This window comes from Oncorhynchus kisutch, linkage group LG2 (assembly GCF_002021735.2).
Source record: "Oncorhynchus kisutch isolate 150728-3 linkage group LG2, Okis_V2, whole genome shotgun sequence".
NCBI classification, from domain to species: domain Eukaryota; kingdom Metazoa; phylum Chordata; class Actinopteri; order Salmoniformes; family Salmonidae; genus Oncorhynchus; species Oncorhynchus kisutch.
The window spans coordinates 10,262,353-10,280,443 of NC_034175.2; the positions used below are offsets into that span (position 1 = coordinate 10,262,353).

General features: G+C 44.2%; 2 protein-coding genes across 4 annotated transcripts; both read left to right on the forward strand.

Moving 5' to 3' along the window:
* Positions 1 to 4,994: 4,994 nt before the first annotated feature.
* Positions 4,995 to 17,188, forward strand: LOC109907493 (popeye domain-containing protein 3). The gene is made up of 9 exons (XM_031787403.1): positions 4,995 to 5,682; positions 5,782 to 5,890; positions 6,455 to 8,683; positions 9,538 to 9,662; positions 10,322 to 10,509; positions 10,670 to 10,778; positions 11,012 to 11,179; positions 14,549 to 14,690; positions 15,948 to 17,188. Exons 1-3 carry the CDS (start codon positions 5,180 to 5,182, stop codon positions 6,782 to 6,784), a joined length of 942 nt encoding a protein of 313 aa, XP_031643263.1. The 5' UTR covers positions 4,995 to 5,179; the 3' UTR covers positions 6,785 to 8,683; positions 9,538 to 9,662; positions 10,322 to 10,509; positions 10,670 to 10,778; positions 11,012 to 11,179; positions 14,549 to 14,690; positions 15,948 to 17,188.
* Positions 5,075 to 17,188, forward strand: LOC109886884 (blood vessel epicardial substance-like). 3 transcript variants are annotated; one of them, XM_031787375.1, is made up of 9 exons: positions 5,075 to 5,682; positions 5,782 to 5,890; positions 6,455 to 8,683; positions 9,538 to 9,662; positions 10,322 to 10,509; positions 10,670 to 10,778; positions 11,012 to 11,179; positions 14,549 to 14,690; positions 15,948 to 17,183. In XM_031787375.1, the coding sequence occupies exons 3-9, from the start codon at positions 8,419 to 8,421 to the stop codon at positions 16,082 to 16,084; spliced, it is 1,134 nt and encodes a 377-aa protein (XP_031643235.1). In that variant the 5' UTR covers positions 5,075 to 5,682; positions 5,782 to 5,890; positions 6,455 to 8,418; the 3' UTR covers positions 16,085 to 17,183. The 3 variants fall into 3 exon arrangements, with proteins under 3 accessions (XP_031643235.1, XP_031643244.1, XP_031643252.1); XM_031787384.1 differs by lacking the exons at positions 5,075 to 5,682; positions 5,782 to 5,890 and having other exon boundaries at positions 7,589 to 7,746; positions 8,407 to 8,683; positions 15,948 to 17,188; XM_031787392.1 differs by lacking the exons at positions 5,075 to 5,682; positions 5,782 to 5,890; positions 15,948 to 17,183 and adding an exon at positions 15,100 to 15,147 and having other exon boundaries at positions 7,639 to 7,746; positions 8,407 to 8,683.
* Positions 17,189 to 18,091: the final 903 nt, after the last annotated feature.

Genomic DNA, 18,091 nt, shown 5'->3' on the forward strand with positions numbered 1-18,091 from the left:
ACAGACTTTTAGACAATGTAGAGCGAGCCAGTGAGTCAGTCCTCTTGTGTTAGTCACACACACCTCCCTGGTCCTCCTAGCTGTGACTATGCAAGCAGCTTCCTGATTACTGGAGTGGGACCTACAGGTACACTGACTAATGAAGAAGACAAGGAAATGAAGACTTTCTCCTCTGCTCCTGGACATGTGTTCACATGAGTGTGTGTGTGGGAGAGATGGAGAGTTTACTGAGTTTGACTGCAGCAAAGCAGAACCAATGGCTCTAGCTAGCTACCAACTCTGTGAAGCTAGTTGGGATGTTTTTAATGCCAGTACTTTATGTTGGGGACATATTCAGAGTGATGTGTGTGACTGGAGCTTTGAACTCTGGAAAGAGTGTCTCTGTGTTTGTGTGTGTGTGTGTTTGTTTGGTTATACACTCTAAAAAAAAGGGTTATTTGGCTGTCGCCATAGGAGATCTCTTTTATGATCCGGGGAGAACCATTTTTGGTTCCACGCAGAACCCTCTGTGGAAAGGATCCAAATGGAACCTAAAAGGGTTCTTCAAAGGGTTCTACTATGGGGACAGCGGAAGAACCCTTTTAGTTTCTAGGTAACTCCTTTTTTCTAAGAGTGTAGGAGCCATACTCAGAGTTTTGACAGGCGCCATACTCGGAGACACCGCTCACCTTTTCTCTTTTTCTTCAAGTCCAAAAACACAGAAGAGTCTCTTGTTCGTCAGAAAGAATGAACAAATGAATGTCTCTGGAGCACAGAGAGAGAAAAGGCCAGAAAAGAATCCCCCGTCTGAGTCTCTCATTATACGAGAGGAATGAGAGGCACTTCTTTTTCCATATTATCTTTTACCGGAGGCCAGTCCCTTTTCTCCTTTTGTGTGTGTGTGTGTGTGTGTGTGTGTGTGTGTGTGTGTGTGTGTGTGCGTGTGTGCGTGCGTGCGTGCGTGCGTGCGTGCGTGCACATGTCTGTGCGTTGTATAGACCCAGAAACATTTCTGCGAGGCTGATCTGCTGCTCTGATGGACACGTACAGGATGAAGACAACGAGGAGGAGGATGGCCTGTTTTCTCTTCTCCACTACTTGATGCAACAGATTCTCTCTGCAACAGGAAATCAAAGTAGGCTAATACATGGCTCTTTTTGAGGTAATGACAAATTTAAAATTCTCTAGTTCCACTCCCAGGACAATCTCAGTCCTCCTGTCAAATCTGGGCTCTGGTAGCCTATCAATATGTTGCTGGTACCTGTAGTTACATTACTTCATTTGTATTTGTATTTATTAGGGATCCCCATTAGTTCCTGCCAAGGCAGCAGCTACTCTCCCTGGTGTCCAAACACATTAAGGAACTTACATTACTCATTAAACAAAAGATAAAACAGTACATCATGTAACATTATTATCCCACTACATATTTACAATACAAAATGTATAATACCACCATACAACAATATTACAATGTATGTGTATGTAAAGTGTGTGTGCTAGTGTGTGTTGGGTATAAATTAAACACAATATTCTCTTCCTTCATAGAATATGTGCCATAATATAATTGTAAACCAATACTGTCATAGCCTCGTTGCAATATAAGACTTTCAGAGACAAACCCACACCACTTTCTTCGTCTGATCTGCCTTTCATCCCCACCCCAGCTCAGTCCATGTATCTGTCTGTCCCCTCTACTCACCCCAGAAATCTACCTGTCCCCCAGCCCTCCTTACATGCCCCCAGTTCTGTCCCCTTCCTGTAGCTCTGTGTTCCCCTAACACGAGGCAGCAGGCCTGTCACCCTGCATTTGTAGAGCTGGACTGCCTCCTGGGACTGTGTGTGTGTGTGTGTGTGTGTGTGTGTGTGTGTCTGTGTGTGTGTGTGTGTGTGTGTGTGTGTGTGTGTGTGTGTGTGTGTGTGTGTGTTTGTGTTTGTGCTTGTGTTTGTGTTTGTGCTTGTGCCTCCCAGGACAGTCTGACTCATTTGTATGCAGGAATGGAAAACTATCAGTTCCATGGAAACAGGGGTCAATCATAGCAGATCTCCGTCTCGCCTGTCAGTTAATGAGGAAATAATTGAGTTCATCGTCCAGACTCCCAGATGAAGGAAGGGACACAGGAGAGTATGTGTGGTATGTATGTAAGTGTGTGGTTAATAGTTATGGGCTTGTAGGTAATGGCTGCATCTAATGGAGAGTAATGGGACACTATCACAAGTCTGTCCCTTGTCGGACTTATCTTGTCAATCATGGTGTGTGTGTGTGTGCATGACAAAATACATCAGTGTATCTTTGCATGAGTAGAGTCATTAGAGTTGGCGTACAGTGTGTGTGGTTTCCTCAGTCAATCCAAGGTCCAGGGTCTCTATCTGGGGAGTCTCTAAAAATAACCCTAATGACAGTGCTGAGAATTCTCTGAAAGAGATTCATTACGCCTCGGTTTGAGATCACCAGTGTTGTGTGTGTGTGTGCGCATTTGTCTCTGTGTCTGTGTGTGTGGAGTGTCTGTAGGGGTGGGTGTATTTGTCTGACATACTGTATTTTCTCCTAACCAAAGTTAGTACCAGACATCCAGATATCCCTACATGCTCATACCCATTGGCATTTTTCATACCCACCTTCTCTCTCTCTTCCCTCCCCCTCCCCCTCTCTCTTTCTCTCTATCTGTCTCTGACTGCCTGTCTCTCTTTCCCTCTCTCTATCGGTCTCTGACTGCCTGTCTCTCTTTCCCTCTCTCTATCGGTCTCTGACTGCCTGTCTCTCTTTCCCTCTCTCTGTCTCTGACTGCCTGTCTCTCTTTCCCTCTCTCTATCTGTCTCTGACTGTCTGTCTCTCTTTCCCTCTCTCTATCTGTCTGTCTCTCTTTCCCTCTCTCTATCTGTCTCTGACTGTCTGTCTCTCTTTCCCTCTCTCTGTCTCTGACTGCCTGTCTCTCTTTCCCTCTCTCTATCTGTCTCTGACTGTCTGTCTCTCTTTCCCTCTCTCTATCTGTCTCTGACTGTCTGTCTCTCTTTCCCTCTCTCTATCTGTCTCTGACTACCTGTCTCTCTCTCTTTCTTTCTTTCTTTCTTTCTTTCTTTCTTTCTTTCTTTCTTTCTTTCTTTCTTTCTTTCTTTCTTTCTTTCTTTCTTTCTCTCTCTCTTTCTCTGTTTCTCTCTCTCTCTCTCTCTCTTTCTCCCTCCCTCCCTCCCTCCCTCCCTCCCTCCCTCCCTCCCTCCCTCCCTCCCTCCCTCCCTCCCTCCCTCCCTCCCTCCCTCCCTCCCTCCCTCCCTCCCTCCCTCCCTCCCTCCCTCCCTCCCTCCCTCCCTCGCTCTCTCTCTCTCTTTCTTTCTCTCTCTCTCTCTCTCTCTCTCTCTCTCTCTCTCTCTCTCTCTCTCTCTCTCTCTCTCTCTCTCTCTCTCTCTCTCTCTCTCTCTGTTTCTCTCTTTCCCTCTCTATCTCTCTCTCGGACAGATGAAGACCTAAGGGATAGATACTTCTCTGCCAAGGTTGTTTAATGCCATGGCCCAATTAAGACCATCTCTCTCTAAGTTAATGAGGGAGAAGGTCCACCATTTGCCAAACCTGAACTTACACACACACACACACACTCACACACTGGAGTGTGGAGGGTATAGTCCTATTTATAGACAGGTTGTTTAAATGTAGTTGCACACTCACGTACCCACAGTGCTTGAATTGGTCCGGTGCACAGCAACACCTCTAATGTTGTACTGCTTAAGTACAGGTTATGTTCATCTCAGACTGGAGTGTGTCCCGGGGGATCAACACTGCTCCAATATTTGCTCTACAATATGAACATTGACTATGTCGCCTAAAATGTACCAACACTTAAAATGAGTTGCCCCTCTTTTATAATGAGATTGAGTTTGATAACCAGGGTAGTGTGTTGGTGAGTGTGTATGTCTAGTGTTCTGAGCAGCCCGTGGTGCAACCACAATGTTAACCTTAGACTGGAGTGTGGGAAAGGGGATAACCACTCCTAGCAACAAGTCACTCACAACAGCTGAAGCCAGGGTCCGATTCCACCACTACATACCTTCAGACTGTCCCTTACTCTTTCCCATCTCCCATAGACAGCTGTGGTAACCTTCAGTTTGAAAAGAGGGCAAGAATTCCTCAGAGAGAGAGAGGGGGACTGAGTGAGACAGAGGTAGAGGGCTGAGAGAGAGAGCAAATGAGAGAGAGAGAGAAAGAGAGAAAGCACTCATACAAACACAGAGAGCACTGACACAAACACAGAGGATGTATCTAGCTCTCTCTGTCTGTCTGACATACTGAAGGATTTGGACCCAGGGGATCTCTGCATGTGATTGCAGCATGTCCTAAATATTTCACACTTCCTGAGTTTTCAGTCCTCTGCAGCTCTGTGATTCTCAATGTCACCTTGACTGTCTGGTCAGGTAGGCAGCAGCTCACCAGGGGAAACTGCAGTGGGTTCTTTTAGCCCAGATAGATCACTGCTGCCTCCCTGCCTCCCTACTGCTAGTCTACCACTGTGATTTATGATGTCCTGGTCTGAAAAAAACAGAGAGATCAAGGAGTGGAAAAGACACACAGATACACACACAGACACACATACACAACCTCTTATTAAAGTTGAGCTTTTTTATCCACCCTACTCACCTTTACACCTATAACAAGTAGTGGAAGTGTTACAGCCCTACTGAGTTGTTGGAGACCACCTTCTGTCAGAGACCTTGGAGGCTTGTCATTCATCATCACAATCTTCTCTTGATCAGGCAAATTCATAACCCCATCATCACAGTATATGTTTCGTGAGTTTGAGAATGATCTGAGATTTGCATTGAAAGGTAAACATGTTAGGCCTACTTGGTGGTGTTGTGTAATGCCATTTGCTCAGGCTGTAATTTGTTGAATGGGTAATTTGATATCCGTACATCTTATATCTCAATATCGCATTTCAATTATTGGATATATCCTATACGTCATGTGCATAGAAGATATGGTTTGGTTGAGCCCGATAGAGCTTTAATCAGTTGGATGTCAGGACCAAGCGGAGCAGTAGGCTCCTTAGCCACCCCCGTCCCGATACCCGGGTCATATTTTAAGAGGTGATATCATCAAAACTTAGGGCGATTAAATGTTAGGGTGGAAGTCTCCGTGACGTTTCACTTATTAGTTTGCTCTTACCACCTCTCTGTTTTCGAAAAAGTGACGTGCTCCCCACGCGCGACAATGGAGGTGCCAGAATTTTTCCCACCTCCTAAAAACTTAACCGCGGCTGTCGTGCACCCGCTATGCGAAGAATGGAAGGGGGGATCCGAGGTTGCCATCTTCCACCTCACCAGTATCTTCCTTGTTTTGGGGTTCATGGGAGGGAGCGGGTTCTATGGGCTCCTCTACTTGTTTACCTTTCTGACGCTCGGTTTCTTCTGCACAACCATTTGGTCATGGTCGGACGCGTGCACCACTGACACCTTTTTGTGGAATTTCGCTCTCTTTGGGGTATGTGCAGTTCAAGTTGTGCTTGTCGCCTACCGACTGAGGAACGTTACTTTCGAAAAGGAGTTTCAAGATCTGTACAGCTACCTGTTCAAAAAGCTGGGGGTGTCGCTCACCCACTTCGGCAAGATAGTCGCCTGTTGTGAAGGGGACATCCACACTATAGAGAAAGACCACTGTTTTGCCATGGAGGGCAAGACTGCAATTGATAAGCTGTCCGTTCTTCTGTCCGGCAGGTGCATCTGAACTTCACTTTGACATTTTATACAACTGTATTTGATGTTATGTCATATAAAATCGCCTAATGTCCCACTTTTTTTTTTTTTTTTTTACAGAATTCGTGTGACAGTAAATGGAGAGTTTTTACATGACATATATCCTTTCCAGTTTCTCGATTCACCTGAATGGGACTCTCTCCGGCCGTCAGAGGAGGGACTTTTCCAGGTAAATAGTAAACTGATCGAATAATGCTACTTTGGGCTAATGTGTCTGGCATATACACTGAGTATACAAAACATTAAGAACACCTGCTCTTTCCATGACATAGACTGACCAGGCCAATCCAGGTGAAAGCTACTGTATGATCCCCCTCTTGAAGTCACTTGTTAAATCCACTTCAATCAGTGTAGATGAAGGGGAGGAGACAGGTTAAATAATGATTTTTAAGCCTTGAGACAATTGAGACGTGGATTGTGTATGTGTGCCATTCAGAGGGTGAATGGGAAAGACAGAAGATTGAAGTGCCTTTGAAATGGGGTATGGTAGTAGGTGCCCGGCGCACCGGGTTGTGTCAAGAACTGCAATGCTGCTGGGTTTTTCACGCTTAACTGTTTCCCGTGTGTATCAATAATGGTCCAACACCCAAAAGACATCTAGCCAACTTGACACAACTGTGGGAAGCATTGGAGTCAATATTGGCCAACATCCCTGTGTGGGTGCAGCTCAATATTAAGGTGTTATTAATGTTTGGTATACACAGTGTATAAGCGTTAGTGTTTTCTTTCCCAGGTGACCCTGCGTGCAGATAATTGCTGTAGGTACGTTTCTTGGAGACGTAAGAAACTGTACCTACTCTTCGCCAAACACCGCTACATCGCCAAGGTCTTTGCGCTCGTGGTGCGGAATGACATCGCGGACAAGCTGTACTCCCTCAACGACAAGGCGTTCGACAGCCGCGGGTTCCGATATGATCTCCGGTTACCCACCTACTGTCACGTGCCCCCGTTGCCTGAATTAGACCGGACAGATGCGTTCCTACGAGTCCCAGCGCAATATGACCATGGACACCGTGCCCGTGTCCCTATAACTATAACAGCACCGAAAGAGACTGTCTCGTGACTGGAACGGAACTCTTTAATGTTTGTTTTTCATTAATGGATGTTGTTTTTGTCTGTTTGTTATCCTCAAGTGCTTAGGCTATAGATAGGGCATAAGCTATGTAATTTACGCATCAGCATAGAATACATTGTAGCACATCAAGTAACCCTCCACTTGGTTTACCATACATAATGCAATAGGCGCGCGTATGTGTGTGTATGTGTGTGTGTGAGAGAGAGAGAGATTTTCTCTGCATCAAAATACCAGCGAAATGTTACCCCTGATTTCTGCTTATGTTTTATAGTGCACTTTACTATCTGTCTGTCTTAAATTGAGACTGTATTCAATTTCCTTACTGAGTTTTTTTGGTCGATATTTGTGTTTAATCGTAATTAATTATTAACAATGCAATGTAACCCTATACGTTTTGTATCTCGAATAACTTTCATGAAGCCTACAACATTTTCCTCCGGGAGCGTGAATTTCTGTCGAGCAGCCAACAGGTGAGTGTCAATCACTTTCTCGCGCTGACCATGGCGCTGACCTTGGTGCTGATCTCATTAATACCTGCTCTTGTCAACCTCATCACTCAGCTCATGTCACCTCTGGAGGGGGAAGGGGCACTGTTCAATTAGGTTGACCAACATCTCGAAACACATAACACGGTTCACTCGACGGGCTTCATAATATTATTTTCTCGGAGTTGCTGGCTGCTAGGCTATATTTTCAGTTAAAGGGACGTTTTACCTCCCCCTGTTGGCGTGCCCGGACTATGCTGGTGCGCAGCGGCGGGGTAGTGTTGACTGCTGTCCCCTCGCCTTGCCCATTTTAGTCAATGCCTGTCAGTTCACTGGAATGCGCGACTCACATTGTGCAGTCCCCCAGCTCGCGAGGACATACATTTATAGCTCCTCATTACGTGTCCATTGTTTTCTATTCATTATCCTCTCCAGCGACGCCTTTGATCGATTGTTGTCAGATTGGTAAGTTACATCTCCAATTTTCTGTTATCTTACTCTGACTGAGTGGTGAAAGGAAAGTTACCGCTATTTCTTAAGACGTCTGCCGGTGCGTCCCGTTAATTTTCTACAAGCAGAGAATTGTAGCCGACTCATTTCGCACTTTTTCCATTTCCATTTCACAATCTATATCAAATATTGTCGCGCGTTATTCGGGAGATCCGCTCAAAACCCAGTTGAGGTTGATATTTTCCCTTAAAGTGAAACCTTTCAATATCACTCCAGTGCTGTATGATCGGTGTGGTGAATTCCCAGGCTATTTACAGTATTACATATGTTAGTTGATGAATCAAGTATTATGTTGACAGTGTCAGTAGGCCTATAAGCATCTAAAAAGTTATTCTAATGCATAAGTACATCAAAGAAAACATTTTGAAATACAGTAATCTGTTATGAAAATCTGTTGAAACCTGAGGATATTGAGATTGTGACAAACTGATGTACACTATGAGAACGGCAGCAGTGTGAATTGAAATTTCAACTGCAAAAATCTGCTGATTCTACCATCAACACTGTAACACTTAACTTGAAAGGTACCAACATAATAATACATTCATAACCTCTACATACCCCATTCATAAGCAGTACATAAACAACCACAACACCCTCCCCACCTCTTTCTAGGTGAGGATCAGGATGTCTTCCTCTCCAGAGATGACCAGTAGCCTGTTCTACACCACCCTGGCCCCCCTGCGGTCGGCAGTCCCTGGGTCTGTACCCGGGGCTGGAGGTGGAGGTCTGGTGATGACCACCATGGAGCCCAACATAACCTCCTGTGAGGAGTGGGAGGAGGCCCACCACTTGCTCTTCCACCTGGGTAACCTGTCTCTCCTCCTGGGCCTGGTCATCCCCACCACCCTGACCCTGCACATGATCCTGCTGCGCCTCATGCTGATGACAGGTGGGTCCATACTGGCCTCTGCTGGCCCAGATTACAGTCCAACTCGGTGGTCATGAAACGATTTCATTACACACTTTTCAGTTTCATTACCAGCTCTACCACCACAGTATCTCTCCCTTCTCTTCAAAGTATCCACTCATTCACTCCCTCTCAAGGATTCATATGCATTGAATTGCTGTTAGAAATATGATACAAACACTATAGTGAGTGAACGGGTCCATACTTCCTGGAGAAGGGGGAGTTGCTGTGGTAGTACAGCTGGGAAAGGGACTGAGTAGAGTGGGATGATATCATATAGTGACCACTATGTTGGTGGAAGTACAACTGGGAAAGGGACTGAGTAGAGTGGAATGATATCATATCGTGACCACTACAGTATGTTGGTGGTAGTACAACTGGGAAAGACACTGAGTAGAGTGGAATGATATCATATCGTGACCACTACAGTATGTTGGTGGTAGTACAACTGGGAAAGGGACTGAGCAGAGTGGAATGATATTCATATAATATGACCACTATGTTGGTGGTAGTACAGCTGGGAAAGGGACTGAGCAGAGTGGAATGATATCATATTGTGACCACCATGTTGGTGGTAGTACAATTGGGAAAGACACTGAGTAGAGTGGAATGATATTGTATTATGACCACTACAGTATGTTGGTGGTAGTACAGCTGGGAAAGGGATTGAGCAGAGTGGAATGATATCATATCGTGACCACTATGTTGGTGGTAGTACAGCTGCCTACTGGAGTTTTTTCAAGCTAGTTTAAAAATGTACCGCTATAGGGCAATATGAGGATATAATTCAACCAATAATAACTCAAGTGTGCTTTATTACTCCCTGTCCCTGACAGGAAGCTGTCTGTTCATCACCTGGGCAACGCTGTACCGGTGTAACCTGGATGTTATGGTGTGGAACGTGGTCTTCCTGCTGGTCAACTTCATGCACTTCTTCTACCTGGTCTACAAACGCAGACCTGTGAGTTCTGCCCCAACCCAACACAGTCCAGTTAGAGGCAGACTGTGGTCCATTTGTATACCGTACATACATACAGCTTAGAGTAGGTATAAGTTGCCTGGAACAGTTATTTTGATGAGGACTTTTGGAGATGAGTTTTCCATTGTGTCTCTCAGCGGTGAGATAGCCAGTCACATCCCTCTGGCGTTGGGGCCACTCTGTCTCTCTCTACCTAAATGAGATGCAGGTCTTTCAAATGCACTGCTGCCACCAGGGGACTTTCAGTGTGTAGGGGGCCTTCACATACCTGACCACCTCTCCTCATAACGAGGAAGGAAGTTATCTATACATCTATATTGCTGTCCTCTTCACTCCCATGTCTCCACTCCTCCCTCCACCTACTAACACTGAATGACATACATGAGTGAATTATGTCCTATCAATTCAATATCAAGGATGAGTGGAACTAGGTGGCCCTCACTTTATATTGGCTGCTGTGGTGACATTGTCTTAAAGACCCTAAAATATACTTAATGCCTGGTCCTTTATGATACGCCCTGTGGTTATCCACTCTGAATCAGGAGCCTAGCTCAAGTCACGTCAATCATCCATCATAATATTTATATTCCCCTCTACCAGCTACAGACAATGAGCTGTAACCGTGCTGTGTCTTCTGTCAGATTAAGATTGACAGGGAGCTGAAGTCAGTGTACAAGCGGATGTTTGAGCCCCTTCATGTGCGCGAGGCCCTGTTCCAGAGACTGACGGGCCAATTCTGCACCATCCAGAGCCTGAAGAAGGGACAGGTGTATGCTGCCGAGGACAAGACCTCCGTGGATGAGCGCCTCAGTATCCTCCTTAAAGGAAAGTAGGTATCACTCTGAGACATCTCCCTGTCAACTATCTACCATGTCATTCCATCCCCGATTTTCCATGAATGGTGTTTGAGAAAATAAGGTTTAACATTATCTGTGTGGATTTGATCCGTCCATGGTCATCCATGTTGACTATACGTTTTTGTGTAACAGAATGAAGGTGTCATATCGAGGTCATTTCCTCCATAACATCTACACCAACGCCTTCATCGACTCCCCTGAGTTCAGATCAACCCAGATGAACAGAGGAGAAAAATTCCAGGTAACTAGACACTCAGATTATTGAATGTACCATTTATTTATTCATTGTATTTTTTTAAACATTTCTTTTATATATATATAACCCATTTTACCACTTACCCATATTCCAGTTCATAGTGTATCCATACTGGGTAGACCAAACAACACAAGTACTGTTGGCATGATTAGGTCATGATAGGGCAGGTTTGATACCATGACAACCTGTCATGGTATCAACCTGTGATTAATTTACAGGTGACCATCATGGCGGAGGAGAATTGTAAATTCCTGTGTTGGTCCAGAGAGAGGCTCACCTACTTCCTGGAGTCTGACTCCTTCCTAAACGAGGTGTTCAGGTACCTCATTGGCAAAGACATCACCAACAAGCTGTACTCGCTCAACGACCCCACTCTCAGTGACAAGGTGGGTTTAGTCACTGTTCAGAAACTGAGACACTGTAGTTTCTATTTTCTACAAACATACACAGAATGTACAAAACATTAGGAACACCTTCCTAATGTTGCGTTGCACCCCCCTTTGCCTTCAGAATAGCCTCAATTTGTCGGGGCATGGACTCTAGAAGGTGTCGAAAGCGTTCCACAGGGATGCTGGCCCATGTTGACTCCAATGCTTCCCACTGTTGTGTCAAGTTGGCTGGATGTCCTTTGGGTGGTGGACCATTCTTGATACATATGGGAAACTGTTGAGTGTGAAAAACCCAGTAGCGTTACAATTCTTCACACCAGTGAACCTGGCACCATACCTTGTTCAAAGGTACTTAAATATTTTGTCTTGTCCATTCACCCTCTGACTGGCACACATACACAATCCATGTCTCAACTGTCTCAAGTCTTAAAAACCCTTCTTTAACCTGTATCCCCTTCATCTACAATGATTGAAGTGGATTTAACAGGTGACATCAATAAGGGATCATAGCTTTCCCCTGGATCCACCTGGTCAGTCTATGTTATGGAAAGAGCAGGAGTTCATCATGTTTTGTACACTTTGTACACAGTGTAATTGTGATTTGGTCATTAACCTTCCTAAATTAAGAATTGTCTCCTTAGATTCAATTATTATTATAATACTTTTTTTCACCTTTATTTAACCAGGTAGGCCAGTTGAGAACAAGTTCTCATTTACAACTGCGACCTGGCCAAGATAAAGCAAAGCAGTGTGACACAGTCTATATACAGTGTGTGAAAATGAGGTAGGATAAGGCAATAAATAGGCCATAGTGGCGAAATAATTACAATATAGCAATTAAACACTGGAGTGATAGATGTGCAGAAGATTAATGTGCAAGTAGAGATACTGGGGTGCAAAGGAGCAAAATAAATAAATAACAGTATGGGGATGAGGTAGTTGGATGGGCTATTTACAGATGGGCTATGTACAGGTGATCTGTGAGCTGCTCTGACAGCTGGTGCTTAAAGTTAGTGAGGGAGATATAAGACTCCAGCTTCAGTGATTTTTGCAGTTCGTTCCAGTCATTGGCAGCAGAGAACTGGAAGGAAAGGTGGACAAAGGAGGAATTGGCTTTGGGGGTGACCAGTGAAATATATCTGCTGGAGCGTGTGCTACATGTGGGTACTGCTATGGTGACCAGTGAGCTGAGATAAGGCGGGGATTTACCTAGCAAAGACTTGTAGATGACCTGGAGCCAGTGGGTTTGGTGACGAATATGAAGTGAGGGCCAGCCAAGTGAGGGGCTTTGGTGACAAAACGGATGGCACTGTGATAGACTGCACCCAATTTGCTGAGTAGAGTGTTGGAGGCTATTTTGTAAATGACATCGCCGAAGTCCGGGTTCGGTAAGGTAGTCAGTTTTATGAGGGTATGTTTGACAGAATGAGTGAAGGATGATTTGTTGCAAAATAGGAAGCAGATTCACAATTACATTTTTGGATTGGAGATGCTTACTGTGAGTCTGGAAGGAGAGTTTACAGTCTAACCAGACACCTAGGTATTTGTAGTTGTCCACATATTCTAAGTCAGAACCGTCCGGAGTAGTGATGCTGGACAGGCAGGTGCGGGCAGGGATCGTTTGAAGAGCATGCATTTAGTTTGACTTGTATTTAAGAGCAGTTGGAGGCCACGGAAGGAGAGTTGTATGGCATTGAAACTCGTCTGGAGGTTAGTCAACACAGTGTCCAAAGAAGGGCCAGATGTATGCAGAATGGTGTCGTCTGCATAGAGGTGGATCAGAGAATCACCAGCAGCAAGAGCGACATCATTGATGTATACAGAGAAGAGAGTCGGCACGAGAATTGAACCCTGTGGCACCCCCATAGAGACTGCCAGAGATCCGGACAACAGGCCCTCCGATTTGACACACTGAACTCTGTCTGAGAAGTAGTTGGTGAACCAGGCGAGGCAATCATTTGAGAAACCAAGGCTGTTGAGTTTGCCGATAAGAATGTGGTGATTGACAGAGGCAAAAGCCTTGGCCAGGTCGATGAATACAGCTGCACAGTATCGTCTCTTATCGATGGCAGTTATGATATCGTTTAGGACCTTGAGCGTGGCTGAGGTGCACCCTTGACCAGCTCTGAAACCAGATTGCATAGCGGAGAAGGTACGATGGGATTCTAAATGGTCGGTGATCTGTTTAACTTGGCTTTTGAAGACCTTAGGAAGGCAGGGTAGGATAGATATAGCTCTGTAGCAGTTTTGGTCTAGAGTGTCTCCCCCTTTGAAGAGGTGGATGACCGTGGCATCTTTCCAATCGTTGGGGATCTCAGACGATTTGAAAGAGAGGTTGAACAGGCTAGTAATAGGGGTTGCAACAATTTCGGCAGATCATTTTAGAAACAGAGGGTCCAGATTGTCTAGCCCGGCTGATTTGTAGGGGTCCAGATTTTGCAGCTCTTTCAGAACATCAGCTATCTGGATTTGGGTGAAGGAGAAATGGGGAGGCTTGGGCAAGTTGCTGTGGGGGGTGCAGGGCTGTTGACCATGGTAGGGGTAGCCAGGTGGAAAGCATGGCCAGCCGTAGAGAAATGCTTATTGAAATTCTCAATTATCGTGGATTTATCAGTGGTGACAGTGTTTCCTAGCCTCCTAGCCAGTGCAGTGGGCAGCTGGGAGGAGGTGCTCTTAATCTCCATGGACTTTACAGTGTCCCAGAACTTTTGGAGTTTGTGCTACAGGATTTAAATTTCTGTTTGAAAAAGCTAGCCTTTGCTTTCCTAACTGTCTGTGTATATTGGTTGCTAACGTCACTAAAAAGTTGCATATCGCGGGGGCTATTCGATGCTAATGGAGTACGCCACAGGATGTTTTTGTGCTGGTCAAGGGCAGTCAGGTCTGGAGTGAAGCAAGGGCTATATCTGTTCCTGGTTGTACATTTTTTGAATGGGGCATGCTTATACAAGATGGTGAGGAAAGTACTTTTAAAGAATAACCAAGCATCCTCTACTGACGGAATGAGGTCAATATCCTTCCAGGATACCCGGGCCAGGTTGATTAGAAAGCAGAGGTGTATTTGGAGGGCAGGTTGGTTAGGATGATATCTATGAGGGTGCCTGTGCTTACGGATTTGGGGTTGTACCTGGTAGGTTCATTGATAATTTGTGTGAGATTGAGGGCATCAAGTTTAGATTGTAGGATGGCTGGGGCATGTCCCAGTTCAGGTCACCTAACAGCACGAGCTCTGAAGATAGATGGAGAGCAATCAATTCACATATGCTGTCCAGGGTACAGCTGGAGGCAGAAATAACATAATTATGATGATGATGGTGGTGGTGACACCGATGATGACGATAACGATGACAATGTTTACATGAACAGGCAGCGAAGAAGATGGAGCGTCAGCCCAGCCTGTGCTCCCAGGTCTCTATGATGCAGATGAGGAACAGCATGGGCAGCACCAGTGACACCGATGACATCCTGAACCAGATCCACCGTGGAGGCTCCAGTGGCTCTTCACATCGTAAGTTTCACCACCTCCCATCAAGCTGTGATACTATTGGCCCATCTGTCAGTATCCAACAACCTGATTAGCTATTGAGTCTGAAAAGGACTGACACTATCATGCTACCTTTTAATAGTGACAAGTTTTGATTCACGGTGGATCTTTGCCAGGTCAATAGTAGCTGTTAAACAGTCCCTTAATTTACTTAAATCATGAGGCATTATGGGTATCCGCGGTTGAGTCCGTCTTCATCGTTTAGCCCTCATATCCTCTCTGGTGTGTGATGTTAACAGACACTAAATCCTGGTTTATTCGGGGTTTAGCTCCAATCTGACAACATTGTTTACTAGGTGTTGTGTTCTAGTTAGTTATTCTCTGACATTGTTTCTCCTGTCCCCTCCTCCTCCACCTCCTCCTCCTCCTCTAGCTGTGAATCAACCCACTCTCTCAGATCACACCTTGCCCTGAAGGGGGTGTAAGACTATCTCTTTTCTCTCCCTCCCCCTGCCCTCAAATTCACCTTCCTAATGCCTGAGTCCCAGATCCGTTTGTGCTGTCTTGTCAACTATCATTTGACGTGACAATGCCATAGGAGTTGGCAAGACAGTTGAAACAGATCTGGGACTCAGGCTAGTTCATTCCATCAAACCCAACCCTGAATATTTAACCCTACAGCTCTGCACTATGTTGCCTGTTCTAAAACGAGTGATCCCTGGTAACCTGGTTTTGTCGTTTTAACATCTTCAAAGTTCAGTGTTTAAGAGTAGGACATCATTCATTCATATCATCCATCTTGTAGTAATAGTGCTGCTGTACAGCTCCTACTGGAACATGTTCAGTATTTAGACATACAAGACATACTTTAACCCCAATAGCTTCTACATTATCCTGTTGCAATTTCCATATCAAATGTAGGGGTTGAATTGCAAATGTGAGGGATATGTCTGGAAAAGGATTCAGAATGATTTTGTTTTCTTACCATGTTGATTTAACTTCACACTGTCTTCCCCCTGTCTCCAACACAAACACACACTATGTGAAATTAGGGTCTATCTGTGTATTCTGTCAAATGTGTGGTTGTGATTCTGTTTTGTTTTTAAAGTATTATCATATGAGTCAGAATGAAGGCTTGTGGAATTTGTGACCTATGATAACCTTGTTTGTGTCACCTTTAGGGTGTGTTCGTCTGTGGCCATTTGAAAACACACACACAGTTAGATAAAAAAAACACACACACCTCTATTCCCACGCTAACCGGTGTGTCCTTTTCCCCAGAAAAATCTCCTGCCTCCAAGACATCCAAAACGATGAAGCCCATTGAAGAAAAAATAGAAGACGACGTCTTTATTGAGTCTGAGCCAGACTCTCCTGTTAAGAAACGCCACACCCCCACGACAGCCATAGAGGTGTAAGGAGATGTGACATTATCCTACAACAACACCACTGACCACCCACCTATCCTGTAATCTGATACAGGCCCTGGTTAGTTATGGTAGAATAACTTAAACAATAGCTTGAAAAAGGCTTTTACATGATCAAAATATCTATCTACATATAGCTGGAAAACCGAACTGTAGATTTTGGCATCTCACGTTGTCTTGTAGTGTTTGGTATTATTGTGAGTTTGTAGCTGTTGTACTTTTTAAAATCCTGTTTGATTGGATGTTGTACAATGCCTTTGCTTAGCTCTTATACTCAGTGAGTGTTCCAAAAGTATTACGTGTCACAACCACAACATTTTAGTGTAAGCACAACCTCTGAGGAAGGTTTCTTTTAAACCTTTTACTCATTGTGTGTCATATTGTGTGATTAATTATCTTATTTATGCACTGAGCTTCTGCAGTGTTGTGCTTCGATGAATGCAGATTTAACATGTTAAACCTCCTGGTCAATGCTAACCATTTGAGGCTGTTGTGCTGTTTTTTTCCCACAGTGTACAAGTTTGGGATCACTTTTTTATGCCATGATAGTTACCTTATATTAATTACTCAGAGGGAACACTTGAAAAATAAATAAACAGAAATGATGGATAGCTCGTAGACCTCTGCTTTTTATCCTATAGCGCCCTCTAGGAGCTATCATGAGTACTAACGGTTTATTTTCTCAGTCTGAACTACTCTCACTGTTTAAATCAGGTCAATGTTCAAACTCATTCCATGGAGGGCATGTTTTGGTTTTCCTTCCAACTAAGACCCAGACAACCAAGTGAGGGGAGTTCTTTACTAATTAGTGACCTTAATTCATCAATCAAGTACGAGGAGCCAAACAGAAACGCGGCCCTCTGTGGAATGAGTCACATCCCTGAAAGATCAACCAGACCAAAAGAAGAGGTTAGCAACAGGCTTTATTATTTCAGTCAAATAAACCTTTTGAATATCTCAGACAAACCATGATTGATGTAACAAAAAAAATGGCTTTGAATACAATGAATGAATTGAATACAATGAATGAATTGAATACAATGAATGAATTGAACAGGCCAACAGGAAAACAATAAAACAGATACCAGTGCTCTTTTGAGACGTTAAGACTTCTGCTTTGGAGGAACACTTGATTGTATAATACAACCACAGCACTGAAAAAACATACATACACAAGGTTTTATTTTTGAACAAAAACGGGAGTCCATCACATCACAATATGTACTGGATGTGGGCTACACAACAGTCTTTGGGGCATATATCTCCACAATAAGTGCTTTGGATCAGTCTGTATCCACAGGGCTGCCTCAACTGTTACAGAAATGTTGCAGAATAGTTGGGGTCAATTCCATTTCCATTCAGTCAGTTCAGGATGTCAACTGAAATTTCAATTCCATTTTTTCTAATTGCTCTCCAAATGGACTTGACTGAATTGAAATGGACTCCTACCCTGTTACATAACCATGAGGTAGTGAGTCACTGTTGCTTACCTGTTATGAATTGATCATCAATACACATGATTAGATGATATGATCCATACAAGGTTAAAACAATATCAGTAGTTACATCAATCTCTGAGGATCAGAGAGGTTACAACACATAATTCACTGAGGTGTTAAAGTTGTCATATAAACAACAAATATGACTAAATCATACATTTTTTGTCAGATGAGTTTGACAGAAACCACAGTTCCATATGTCCAGCAGTGATTTGATGACAGTAAAAAACATTATGAACATTTCTTACATAATCATCGTTATTTGAATCTAAGGAGGAATTCATAACTTACGATAGTGACGAAATTACAACTACACTTGAGTGTGAAAAACATGATGAACTCCTGCTCTTTCCATAACATAGACTGACCAGGTGGATCCAGGGGAAAGCTCCCTTATTGATGCCACCTGTTAAATCCACTTCATTCAGTGTAGATGAAGGGGAGGAGACAGGTTAAATAAGGATTTTTAAGCCTTGAGACAATTGAGACATGGATTGTG

Excerpts from the sequence above, each read along its gene's own strand:
- LOC109907493 (XM_031787403.1), top strand. The coding sequence starts at position 5,180 with ATGGAGGTGCCAGAATTTTTCCCACCTCCTAAAAACTTAACCGCGGCT. Across the intron at positions 5,683-5,781 it reads TCCGTTCTTCTGTCCGGCAG|AATTCGTGTGACAGTAAATG; the intron begins GTGCATCTGAAC and ends TTTTTTTTACAG. Across the intron at positions 5,891-6,454 it reads CAGAGGAGGGACTTTTCCAG|GTGACCCTGCGTGCAGATAA; the intron begins GTAAATAGTAAA and ends TTTCTTTCCCAG.
- LOC109886884 (XM_031787375.1), top strand. The coding sequence starts at position 8,419 with ATGTCTTCCTCTCCAGAGATGACCAGTAGCCTGTTCTACACCACCCTG. Across the intron at positions 10,510-10,669 it reads AGTATCCTCCTTAAAGGAAA|AATGAAGGTGTCATATCGAG; the intron begins GTAGGTATCACT and ends TTTGTGTAACAG. Across the intron at positions 11,180-14,548 it reads ACCCCACTCTCAGTGACAAG|GCAGCGAAGAAGATGGAGCG; the intron begins GTGGGTTTAGTC and ends TTACATGAACAG.